Genomic DNA, 13,760 nt, shown 5'->3' with positions numbered 1-13,760 from the left:
CGCGCATAAGCGTAAACCAAAGTCTGTAGATGAACGACGGGAGGGGAAGTAAGGTCGTCGCATTCATTGTTTCGGCATTGGGCCCCAAAATGGCGCCGCCAATCCAGCCACCGGACAGCTGTTCAACTATAGTTTTTTTTTTTACTAACCACTTCGTACGACACACACCGACATACAACACACAACTTCGTTGTCTCAAAATGGCGGCTCATGCGACGACCTTACTTCCCTCCCGTCGTTCATCTACGGACCTTGGGCGTAAACATAAAGCGGGGAGCACACTTTTGCATAGGCGCACAAGCGTAAGCATAATAATCTTGATTGGTCTATAAACGTATGCATAAAAAATTCAACCAATCGAATTTCTTATGCATATACTTATGCGCTTATGCAAGAGTGTGTGCTCCCCGCTTATGAATCTTGATTAGTCTATTCAGAGAGATTTCTCTCTGGTTTTTACAACATCCCTCAATAGCAGCGATACCAAGTGCAGACATCAAAAATTAAAATGCCTTCAATCCCGGAGTCACCTTCACCACTCAAAATTCGGCCGAGTTGCGACCTCTGTATGTAAAGCGAGGAGCACACATTTTTGCAATAGGCGCATAAACATAAGAATCTTGATTGGTCTATGAACATATGTCTAAAAAATTCAACCAATCAAATTTCTTATGCTTATATGCGCTTATGCAAGAGTGTGTGCTCCCCGCTTAAGACCGTGATATAGTAGTCTAATCTAAAATTTGGTCAATTAGATGTTTTTGTGTTTTCCAAACTCTATTAGCCATTTATAAAAGTTAAAAACGTGTAAAAATTAAATGTTTATAAGTAACTTATTAGACATTTATTTTAAAATAGAATATATAATAATATACACTAAATATAATATTTAGGCAAGACAGTAGTTTAACAAATAAATTTACGTACACATCGATATATATACGTAAATTTATTTGTTAAAAGACATATGATATTGCAGAATGTAGCTCAAAAATAGAAATAATTTTATGACATTTTTAATTTAATTAATTTCGGTTTTTGCCAGCCTTATGTCCCAGACAGCACACAATATTTATGATAAAAGATTCATAAATATTTATGAATATATATTTTTTCAAATATATAAATGGTATTTTGAAAATGTTTTATATAAAAACTTTTATTATACGTCACATAGCGCCCAGATAGCACAAGACGTCCTATGGACGTTCATTTTATATCCATTTTACGTATGTACGTCCATGGACATAAAATGAACGTCCATTGTACATCCGATTTCGGACATCCATCAGTGACTAATATTTGGACGTCCACAGGATGTCCATCAAATTCTCTTACAGCACGAAATATTGCTAAAATATTGCATAAATATTTTATTTCATTGTATCATAATAAATATTGAAGCAACATTGTGCAAATATTATAAATTTAATATTTCATTGGAGACATTGCAAAATATACTATGCAATATTATCTTGTAATAGTTCTTTCATTTGCCGCTATGCGACGCAAGATTCGCTGTCCATCTCGCTATTAAATTTAGTTAAAAAAATTATAAAGCGCATGCAAAAAGTGGCTATTACAGTTAAATATGTTATAATTATTTTGATCAGTTTAACCTTTCTGATACTATCCCAACACAAAAAATTTAGATATTGAATTAATTGAAGAAATTGGACAAAGAAAAATTCAGATAAATAAAATGCGAAAATAAGAAATATTCTGCAATATTTTATGATTAGTATAAAAATGAATTAATTTTGCATGTCAAATTTATTATTGCTTATAAATTTCTTCTTTATGAATTTTAAATGTCATTTTCAACGATATACATGTATAATAAAGAACCAAAATATGTTTATTAAAGATTTAAAATTTATTCATAAAAGATCCAAAATTCGTCCGTTAGATACATAATTTATCCATTTAAAATCCATAAATGACCAATAATGGACGATTTATGGACGTCCAGACCAGTTGCAAACGGACGTACAATGGACGTCCCTTGTACGTCCGCTGCAGGTAATCTGGACATCCGATGGATGTACACAATGTCCGACCGGACATCCGTTGTACGTACATAGGATGTACTTGTGCTTATTGGGCGGTAAATGAAAACTAACAATTTAGTTAAAAATATTTACAAAATAATTACTATAAATATTTATTTTTACATACCATAAATATTATATATGATCAGTTGGAAAAGCAGTCGCCGGCAAGCGAAAAGTCTCGGGTTCGATTCCCGATTCAGCGATTTCGGATCTATATTTTTCTCTCGCATTTATTTATTTATTTTCGTAGACAGATTAGGGGGTTTTTGAAATTAAATCTCAAGTATAAGATTATTTTAAATTTTAAGTCTTGGTAGTATACCGAGAATAATACGTGCCTTGTGCACGGTTTATTTCCAACGAAAACTTAGTTTCGTTGGAAATATACGCAGCAACATCCGTATATGGCTCTTTACGCCTCCTTTCTTGCGATTTAGATTTATATTTAATATATTACAGAGCCGTAATTTAATCTTAGTTATTATATATGAAATATTTAATCTGTGTTCTAATAATATGTTAAATAAATAAGGTTTATAAAACGTTTTCAAAATATTTATATAATATTTGAAAAAAATATATATTCATAAATATTTATGAATCTTTATCATAAATATTGTGTGCTGTCTGGGAATTTTAATCCACCGAATTTCTATTATATCCCTATAAGCGCATAATATGATTTAATATTCTAGGCGTATTTTTAGAATATTAAATATTCTAAAAATACGCCTCGAATATTGCTTAAATATTAAATAATATCGTGCGCTTATAGGGATATATAATTTTACTTTCTGCATTTTTGTTATGTAATAGAGAACACAAGCGCGCGCTTCGCGCAGCAAGGGTTATTGATGTTATTTTTACCTTTAAAAAAAGGTAAAAAAAGGCGACCAGTTAAGGGCACACCATTAACAAAAATTATCCATTGCAAACCCATGTACAATAGAATTGTATGAAAAATTATCGATTATAAACCAATGTACAATCGTAACAAAAGTAATGAAATAAAAAAAAAATTGCGCCAAGTGAAAGTAGAAACTTGTACCAGTGGAAAATTAAAGTTGCAGACATATATAGAGTCGTATAATGAATCAATAAAAATTTAAATTTGCAAATGTAGAATTGTACCATAAAAAAACTTATCTTTTAAAAAAAAAGATAAACAAGATGCCAAGTCCATGCTCCATGTGAAAAAGTGTTAAACAAAAAAGTATTTTTAAGTAAAAAAATCTATCAATTGACAAAAATTTATGTTCTAAAATTAATATCTCTACAAAAAGTAATGTCCAATTATTGCGCGAATAAATAAACATTTTTATAAAAAATTAAAATTTAAAAACTTATGCAAATTTAAAATTAATATAAAATAAAAAGAAATAAAAAAATTTTAGTTAAAAAAACTGGGCGCGCTGCAATGAGTTTAAAAGTAACAATTTAATTTTAATATCATTAGAATATTATTTAGCAGCGCGCCCAGTTTTTTTAACTAAAATTTTTTTATTTCTTTTTATTTTATATTAATTTTAAATTTGCATAAGTTTTTAAATTTTAATTTTTTATAAAAATGTTTATTTATTCGCGCAATAATTGGACATTACTTTTTGTAGAGATATTAATTTTAGAACATAAATTTTTGTCAATTGATAGATTTTTTTACTTAAAAATACTTTTTTGTTTAACACTTTTTCACATGGAGCATGGACTTGGCATCTTGTTTATCTTTTTTTTTAAAAGATAAGTTTTTTTATGGTACAATTCTACATTTGCAAATTTAAATTTTTATTGATTCATTATACGACTCTATATATGTCTGCAACTTTAATTTTCCACTGGTACAAGTTTCTACTTTCACTTGGCGCAATTTTTTTTTTATTTCATTACTTTTGTTACGATTGTACATTGGTTTATAATCGATAATTTTTCATACAATTCTATTGTACATGGGTTTGCAATGGATAATTTTTGTTAATGGTGTGCCCTTAACTGGTCGCCTTTTTTTACCTTTTTTTAAAGGTGAGTTTTTAGAGATTATATCATTCATTTTTGTATATGATAAGCATCTTTAAATAAATAAGCAAATTCAATTTTTCTGGCATTTTCTTATTTTAGGTACATATATATCCAATAATTAATATACAAAATTAAATATTATTCATCACACAATTTGTATCAAAATAATATATTTTTAAAAATTTATTTTAAATTTATTTAATCATTTTTATCATTGTGATTGTAGTGGCAAGGATTTTATTGCTCAGTGTCATTGCAAGCATCTGGCCTGTATATACCATAATATATTGTGTAATACATTGGCTAAGTATGACAATATGGATTTTGATAGATTCCCATGGAATATTGGAATTTTGTCGGACTTGCAGTCATCCACCACATATGCAGCCTACAATTAAAGAACGCATTTATTCCATATTATTTGCTTCCGTTATTGGCATAGTGCACATTTTTATATATCTCAATGCTGTAGATAGCAAAACATTTTGAAAACATCTATCTTTCTATGTTATCTGTTTTTTTGAAAATATTGCAGCAAATTTATTATGGCAATATGCTTGTCCTCCTGCAGTTAAAGAGGCTTAGTACTTTAATATAATCTTTATTATTTGTATCATTTCCTTTTTCTTGGGAATTACAGCAATGCTTTTGTACTATATTGTCTTGCATCCCTCAAAAAGACAACATACTTCAAACGCACCAGTTCAAGCAATGTAACTTTGATATTTATTTACTTTAAAAAATGAGAGATAAATTATACAATATGCAATTAACCTTATCTTATGACTTTTATAAATCTTATGATAAAATCTAACTCTCTCTTAATCTTTATTATGAAAAGAATCTCGGTATTATATGAAATAATTTCATTGTATAGTTTAACTTTCAAAAATTTTGCAAAATAAAATAACTCACATTGTATTTCTACCATATATATAAAAAAAAGATAGGTAAATATAAATAAATAAATATATATTTATGATATACAATAAATAAATATATATATATATATATATATATATATAAAATGTTGGATTTTTATTATATATATATAATTTCAAAAAATCTTTTTTATATGCTATTGAATTTTAATACATACAATTTTGATTATATGTATTTTAATTGATTATATTTATAAGTATTTTTATATTATCTTAAAAAGACTGCATAGAATTATTTGTGCGACACTCTTATATGTATGTATAATTAATAGGGACCAACTACACATTTTTTTTTCCACTGAATAAAAACAATCTCAATATTAAAATTAAATTATAAAAAAGATACTGTGATATTTTATTGATGAGAAATGTACATTTATAATTATATTAAATACAAAAATAAACATGCCATGAATTACTATATATACATATTTTCATAATTATCAAACTTAAAAATATAATATTGTTACCAAAGAAGAAAGCACTATTTAAAAACTCTAAAAGTTCATAATTTGTTAGATTAGTAATTAAATACTGCATTTTGTATAATTTTTAAGCTTTATTCTTTTATTTTTCTTTATTTAATTGAATAGATATTAACATCCACAATGTAGCATACAGATTAAATTAACAACCAAAGAAATAAATCTTAACTTTGAAATATATTTTTGTTTCTTTTAAATATCAATCAACTGGATTTTGTACTATTAATATGAATTCTTTATCTGGTGCCATCATAATTTTATGTTTTTTGCTACGTATGCGCAAGAAAGTTAAATCATTTGTTGGATTCAAGTCACGTACGACAGAACGAGCTTTATCTGACAATTGACTTATCAAACCTGCGTATTGAACTGTTGTCGTATTATCTAATGTTGACTTTATAGGAATACCTAAAACAGATATAATTTTATAAATTTTTGTTTACAACTACAAGTAAATCATGTCAATGATCTCATGTAATACCTTCTGCATTCACCACTATTGTTCCAACTACCCTTTTATGAGACTGAATTTGTTTCATAGTTTCTTCAACCTCTTATAAATTATTTCATCGAAATTTATTAATAAAATTTTTATTTTAAATATTCCAATAACGGAAGCAAATCATATGGAATAAATGCGTTCTTTAATTGTAGGCTGCATATGTGGTGGATGACTGTAAGTCCGACAAAATTCCAATATTCCATGGGAATCTATCAAAATCCATATTGTCATACTTAGCCAATGTATTACGCAATATATTATGGTATATACAGGCCAGATGCTTGCAATGACACTGAGCAATAAGATCCTTGCCACTACAATCACAATGATAAAAATGATTAAATAAATTTTAAAAAATATATTATTTTGATACAAAGTGTGTGATAAATAATATTTAATTTTGTATATTAATTATTGGATATATATGTACCTGCAATAAGAAAATGCCAGAAAAATTGTAAAATGGTTCCTATAGCACTGATATTAGATTTATCTTGTTAAGCTAATCGAATGCTGCGATGATAACTAGCCATTGCCCAACCCATGCTCACAAGTGAGCTGATAATGCTACCTGCTTGATGTACAACTGAAAAAAATATAGAAGCTAATTAAGAAAATTATTAAAAATATATGCATACTCATACATAGGCATTTATATAATTGAAATATTATTGAAATAATAGCAAAATATCTGATTTTGTATCACAGACTGTAAACTTGCACATAAATTATTATGACAATAAATTTGCAAATAATAACATTAAAATTGAATGTAAAAATTGAAATTGAAAATTGAAAATATCTAACCCCGCACGCTGTCAATATAGCGGAGGGCAACTATCGCCGTCTGTTGTAAAACGTGCGAGATGGACATTTCCAATACATGCATCTATTCATGTGTTGTGTACGTGTGATATATGTGTGCGCATGTGTTGTATACGTGTGAATACGTGTAGCACGATACTACTATGTTTGCGTGGTCGATGATGATAATAATAATGATGATGACGGGGACGTTTCTTAAAAGAAATTTTTCATATTTTGACTTTGCAATTATATATCTCTGCTTACAAATCACGTAGAGCAGAAATAAAGACACTTTTATTATATAATTCAAACTCAATCTATCGATTAAGTCTAGTATAAACTCGATTGCTTCAGCCGTTATTGAGAATTCGAAATATTATAAAGACTCAAATGTCCGACTCGCGTTAAGATACACGGTGTCTCGGCTACGCCCTTAACTGGTCGCGAGACACTACCGTGTCTCTTGATTATTTATTTTGACGAGTGTGAAGCGAATATAAGTCAAACGAATAAAGCAAGCGCGCGAATGAGATAGCCAATCAACATCGCGGAAAATGACAATGCCAATAACATGCCTTTTTTAGAAAAAAGATAATAACATTTTATAATTTATTTATTCTCTGTTACAACAGCAGAATGTTGTAACAAAGCAAAGTGCAATTTATTGTTGTTTATTATTTTGCGACGAATTATTTTCAGCTTCAACAGCTGATTTATTGTTTCCATAAATAATAAAATTACGCAACATTTTTTGTTTATAATTAATATAAATTTTGCCACAGAATATAAATATAGTAGTAAAGTTTGATTGCTTTCGATTAAAAATATGTGTAGTAATTAATATACGTACAGCGACAGTTTTTTAATATCAATATTTTTCTATACAAAAACTGAATAGCTGTTATTTATCAAAGAATAAAATTGAAAAAATGATTTATTTATTTTACGTACCTAAAAGTCGTTTCTTTATGAACATATACATGTTTAAAACTTTCTTACACTTCTGTTGAATTTTTACATTATGTATTATACGAAGATCCAACAAAGAATAATATAAGAAAGTTAGACTTTATATATAGATATAGATATATAAAGACGTATCATAAGAATGTATTGCTGTTATCAGCGATAATACGCACGACAAGAACAGATATATCAGTGAGAAAGTAATAGAACTTGTATTGACGTATATCAATATATAAAAGCGAGATACAAGGGTGTCTGGAAAATCACCCACAATACTTCTAAAGGTAATTCAGGACACAAGAAGAAAAAAAGTTATATATAAACATAGGTTCGGACCCAGACAGCACAGAATATTTATAAAATATTTATAGAATATTTATGATAATATTATTTTAATAACATTTTAATATTTTATAAATATTTATTATAAATATTTTATAAATGTTTTTGGAGTCTTAGATTCAATAGATCATAAATATTTATCATAAATATCAGATAATATTTACGATAAATATTATGGTAAATATTATAAATATATTAAATCATTATGATACAAATTTTTTAAAATTTATATTTTTTTTAATATAAATGCTCAGTAAGAAATCATGAGTTAAAAAGACATAATCAACGATTTTTTAATCAAAATAATCGGTTGATATAATCTAATCTAAAATTTGGTCGATTAGATGTTTTTGTGTTTTTCAAACTCTATTAGCCATTTATAAAAAGTTAAAAATGAGTAAAAAATGTTTATAAGTAAAATCACAGAAAAAGGGGGCTGAGAGCCGAAGCCGTTATTGTGGCCAAAGATTTTTATTTCTTATTATACAAGGTATTAAAGTAACATAAACGTTACGCAACATTTTTTGTTTATAATTAAGATAATTAATATAAATTTTGCCACAAAATATAAATATAGTAATAAAGTTTGATTGCTTTCGATTAAAAATATGTAGTAATTAATATATGTATATAGCGACAGTAAAGTAACATAATAAACGATAGTAGCATTTGCGAATTCTGTTCTAATATGCGTCTTTATCTATTGTATTAAGATTTAATTTCATACTGAAGATGGTCTAAATAAGACAGAAACGTTTATGTTCCTTTAATAGCTTGTATTATAAGAAATAAAAATTTTTGGTCACAATAACGGCTTCGGCTCTCAGCCCCCCTTTTCTGTGATTTTAATCTTACGAGCCTTTGAGTTAATTTTTTAATTAAAAATTTAACAAGGCTCTGTTTGACACTCTCAATTTATATTTATATTTATATTACAGAGCCTTGTTAAATTCTTATACCATAAATATTATATGAAATATTTAATCTATGTTTTAATAATATGTTAAACAAAGGTTTTTATAAAACATTTTCAAAATATTTATATAATATTTGAAAAAATGTGTATTCATAATTATTTATGAATTTTTATCATAAATATCGTGTGCTGTCTGGGATATTAAATATTATATATAGTGTTTTTTCGAATAGAGAGCAAATGAAATAGATATGATAATATTTAAATATTAAAAAGAAAGTGAATTAATGTAAGAAATTCAGCTATAAAAAACTAACTTATAATTGCAATCAACTAAGTTCTTAGCTAGAATAAATATTTCACTTTTCTCCATTGTATGTAGAATCTAACAAAAATAAAAAATTTTAGATTATTGTATATTAATAAACTAATTAAGATTTAACATTATATTAAAAATATTTTATTGAATATATTTTACTTACGTGTAGAGAGATATATAATCTATTTTCTACGATAATCTTTCTTATTAGTACTAAATATAATAGAATTTATAGATATACGATCAAATAAATAGATACATTTTCGACGTTAGTAAAACTGAATGTCACATAACCTAACTCTCTACAAAAGCAGAGTTAGCAAATGTTGATTTGTGTTGTTGAAACACAGCGACACATTTCAAATGGAAAACACAAATGATGATTTCCCTAGACTTACATAAAAAATGAAACGGTTATTTCCACAGAATGAGTTTATAAACATGATACAATTCATAATGGTTTCAACTTATTCCAAATTTAATAACAACATTTATAAACAGATATTTGGCACACCCATGGGTTCACCACTGTCCCCAATAATATCTGATATGTTCTCCAGGACATTGAAAACAAAGTTTTATACAGAATTAAGAATAACATATTATTTTACCATAGATACGTAGACATTATATGTCCGACCAAACACAGTGAAATCACAGAAATACAAAACTAGCTTATTCAACTCATACCATGATAGAATCAAATTTATCATTGAATTAGAAAAAAATAGTATCAGCTTTTTAAACATATAAAACTAATCAGAAGTAACAATAGAATTCTCACTGACTGGTACCATAGAGCACTTTTTCAGGAATATACCTTTCTTTTTTCTCAAACCACCCAACCCATCATAAAATAGGCACAATTTACAGTTTGACAAACAGAGTATTACTTTTGTCGGACCTCACCTATTACAATAAAAACATAAATTATTGCATTGAATTATTGTTGAACAATGGGTATCCATTAGAATTTATATTCAAACATATCAACATAAGGATAAAAAAAATAATATATGATAACTCCAATACTTGCAACTACAATACAAATCAAAATTTGATACGAACGACACAGAAAAAGTTCATAGGTTTTCCAAACGTTAAGAATCTCTCTCAGCACATTAAAAAATCTTTCAAAAATACTGAATATACACCGGAATATGCTTGTCAAAATTTCAAAAAATAACATTTATAAAATAATGTGTAATGATTGCGACGCCTCATATACGTGGGACAAACTAAATGCAAACTTAATATAAGAATTTATGAACATAAAAGAAATAAAACAATCGAATTTGAACGTGGTTTCTCAACATATTATTGACATAAATCATACTATGAATTGGAATAGCGTTCAAATATTAAATTATGAAAGTAATTATTACAATAAAAGATTAATATCCGAAACACTACACTTAAACAACAAAAAAACAGCTTGAACTCTATAAACGATATTGATTTATTGGACAAAGCATATTTTCCGATTTTAGACAAAATAAACAATATATAAATAAATTTCAATATATAAATAAACTTCCGCTAAATAATATATGTATAAAGCTTGGGAGAGAGATTCTACGTATATTCAGCCTATATGTTACAAAAGAACACACACACTATGATGAAGATCAAACCGACAAAAATTGTAAGTAACATGCATTTTGACAAGATTTATGTATACTTAAAAAATCCGTATAAACGTTTAATTGTACGCTAATTTTAACATATATTGACTATATATTATTACCGATCACCGAAACTATTATAATATGAAGAACAAGGACAAACATATATATTCACTAATAAGACAACCATTGTATTAAAAATAAGAAATTTTAGAATTTTATCATATATGTTAGGTATTAGTATTAAGTTCAGCGATTGAGAAGTCATAAGTAAGTGACGAAACGTATCATGCAATTTGATGTCCCATTTATAATATTATATTAATTTTACACTTCCAACCATATTTGCTCGTTTATAAGCCTTTGTATTTTGAATTAATTTTTTATTTGATACGAGCTTGATTATCATATATTTTTAATTTTTAAAAAATTTTAAATTAAAAAAAAAACTAAGAGAAAAATGCCAAGCAAACTATAAATTATGTTTTTTGAAACCTAAAAGTATAGTTATAATTCGGAAATAATTTATTTCCAGGCCTATGTTTATATAATTTTTTTTTCCTTTTAGATTCCAAATCACCTCCCGAAGTATTACGGGCGATTTTCTGGACACACTGTATATTAATGTTATCCTTCAGTACACACTCTACAGTACGATTAAGATAAATAAAAGTTGAACTTGCACGCAGAAGACGAACACAATATTATTCGTCAGAGTCTGATTAGAACCGCTGAAGTAAGTTTGTTCATGTATGTGTTGTTATAGTGACAGTGTTGAAAAAATTAACACATTAGTTCATTCGTTAACATATTAATTTGGACCGAAAATTTTACCGCGAGTAAAAGATGATTTAACAAATCAATCTTCTTTAAACTCTTAATATATGATTTTCAATCGTTAAACATTATATTAATTATACATAAAGATTCAAGCATCGTAATCTCTTTATGATAACTTCAGAAAATATAGATAATATAATTAATATGACTAACCTAAAGTTCTTTACATATGATACTTATGACCTTTAAAGAATTAATAAGGAATAATAAATCAACAAATAAATGATTATCATATGATTTAAAAAATTGTTAAATAATTTATTATATAATTATAAATATTAATAATTGTAATTATACAATATTAATTATTGTGTACAATATTAATTATTATGTACAATATTGTATAGCTGTGTACAATATTTTATAGTTTAAAAGTTTGTCTATATAAAAATATTTTTTTAAATATATAGAAAAAATTGTAAATAAATATATAACTAAATATATAAATTGAAAATATATTTTTTTTTTTGACAAATATTTAAATTAATATTTTTCAAAGGAATAAAAATGCTGTACTAAAGATAAACTTTCACTTTATCAAATATAATTGCTGCATAAAACAGTAACAAAATATGTATAAGTCTAACTTTCTTACACTTCTCTGTTAGATCTTCGTAATACACACACACACACACACACACACACACACACACACACACACACACACACACACACACACACACACACTTTTCGTGAACCTTTTATCACTTATAATAGTTTATGCAGTCAGAAAATGATCTAATATCAATTTCTCGTTCTACAGTTTGTCGCCTCTTAACAAGCAATAAGTACTTCAATATATCTTTCAATTTATTAGCGAGAATGGCGCTGCTAAATATTAAAGGATCGGCAAGAATGCTATTATCCTCTCAACCTCAGGTAATGTATATACAATTTTATATAATTTATTTTTAATACAATTAATTTTATATAAGTTTATTTTATAATTAATTTTTTATACAATTTTGTATTATACTTAAAGTAATCTTATAATTAATATAATTAAATATACATACAAAAATGTCATTCAAAAATGTAAAGAAATTAAAAAAAATTTTTGTAATAACTTAAAGATTTATTTTTATATATAATTATAATTTTTTATTATTAAGACTTTATATATATGTATAAATATTTTTAAATATTTTAAAAATAAATTAACTTAAAATTCTCTTCTCTTTATAGCACATTATTCAATATCGCAGAAACCTTAGCTCTCAAGAAATATTTGAACGCGAATCAAAGTATGGGGCACATAATTACCATCCGCTTCCCGTGGCCCTGTGCAAAGCTCAAGGTGTTTTTATGTGGGATGTTGAGGGTAAACGGTATTTCGATTTTCTAAGTGCTTATTCAGCAGTCAATCAAGGCCACTGTCATCCAAGAATCTACAAAGCGATGATCGATCAAGCCAAGACATTAACTCTGACATCTAGAGCGTTTTATTCCGATATTTTGGGTGAATTCGAAGAATATATTACGAAACTTTTCGGGTATGTAATGCGCTACCTTTGAAACCTAAGCTTATATTGATAAGATTAATTGATAACGGTATGAGAACCGTGCGTGAAAGCAAAAGTATAATATATATAATAATCTACAGATAATTATATATACACATATAAAATATCAAATATCAAACATGCGTGAACAGATTTGAGCAAAATCTGCAATCAATTTATGCTGTCAGAAAAAGACAAAATTTAATTTTCATACAGAAGTTACTCTATCAAACGATGTTGGCAAATTGTTGCCAAAAATGCGACAAAGCCTGCTGACAGGCAATGTGAGCGGATTATCAGCAAAAACCACGCAGAGCCTGTGCACATATATCTGACAGCAGATTGGCGGCAGAAACCGAGCAGAATCTGCGTAACGCAGTTGATGTTAGGCCAATATTCACAGTCAGGTCTTATATTTAAGATCGTCTTAAGTTCATCTTCAGACACT

At 26.9% G+C, this 13,760-nt stretch overlaps 2 protein-coding genes across 4 annotated transcripts; one reads left to right on the top strand and one right to left on the bottom strand.

The window, feature by feature from the left end:
* Positions 1-5,547: 5,547 nt before the first annotated feature.
* LOC146721246 (dynein light chain roadblock-type 2-like) lies at positions 5,548-7,220 on the bottom strand. Of its 2 annotated transcripts, none has more exons than XM_085487266.1 (4): positions 7,067-7,220; positions 6,426-6,581; positions 5,975-6,309; positions 5,548-5,901 (listed from the first exon to the last, which is right to left on the bottom strand). In XM_085487266.1, the coding sequence occupies exons 3-4, from the start codon at positions 6,030-6,032 to the stop codon at positions 5,693-5,695; spliced, it is 267 nt and encodes an 88-aa protein (XP_085343392.1). In that variant the 5' UTR covers positions 6,033-6,309; positions 6,426-6,581; positions 7,067-7,220; the 3' UTR covers positions 5,548-5,692. The 2 variants fall into 2 exon arrangements, with proteins under 2 accessions (XP_085343392.1, XP_085343391.1); XM_085487265.1 differs by lacking the exon at positions 7,067-7,220 and adding an exon at positions 6,803-7,042.
* A 4,401-nt stretch (positions 7,221-11,621) lies between these two features.
* LOC146721245 (ornithine aminotransferase, mitochondrial-like) lies at positions 11,622-13,557 on the top strand. 2 transcript variants are annotated; one of them, XM_085487262.1, is made up of 3 exons: positions 11,622-11,706; positions 12,574-12,689; positions 12,996-13,557. In XM_085487262.1, exons 2-3 carry the CDS (start codon positions 12,633-12,635, stop codon positions 13,323-13,325), a joined length of 387 nt encoding a protein of 128 aa, XP_085343388.1. In that variant the 5' UTR covers positions 11,622-11,706; positions 12,574-12,632; the 3' UTR covers positions 13,326-13,557. The 2 variants fall into 2 exon arrangements, with proteins under 2 accessions (XP_085343388.1, XP_085343390.1); XM_085487264.1 differs by having other exon boundaries at positions 11,665-11,720.
* The last annotated feature ends 203 nt before the right edge of the window (positions 13,558-13,760 follow it).

This window comes from Nylanderia fulva, unplaced genomic scaffold, assembly GCF_048542155.1.
Source record: "Nylanderia fulva isolate GAGA-0341 unplaced genomic scaffold, ASM4854215v1 Scaffold514, whole genome shotgun sequence".
In the NCBI taxonomy this organism is placed as follows: domain Eukaryota; kingdom Metazoa; phylum Arthropoda; class Insecta; order Hymenoptera; family Formicidae; genus Nylanderia; species Nylanderia fulva.
Note: the sequence above shows the minus strand (reverse complement) of the source record. Positions and strands in the feature narration are given on the sequence as shown.

Excerpts from the sequence above, each read along its gene's own strand:
- LOC146721246 (XM_085487266.1), bottom strand. The coding sequence starts at position 6,032 with ATGAAACAAATTCAGTCTCATAAAAGGGTAGTTGGAACAATAGTGGTG. Across the intron at positions 5,902-5,974 it reads AATAGTGGTGAATGCAGAAG|GTATTCCTATAAAGTCAACA; the intron begins GTATTACATGAG and ends TATCTGTTTTAG.
- LOC146721245 (XM_085487262.1), top strand. The coding sequence starts at position 12,633 with ATGGCGCTGCTAAATATTAAAGGATCGGCAAGAATGCTATTATCCTCT. Across the intron at positions 12,690-12,995 it reads TATTATCCTCTCAACCTCAG|CACATTATTCAATATCGCAG; the intron begins GTAATGTATATA and ends TTCTCTTTATAG.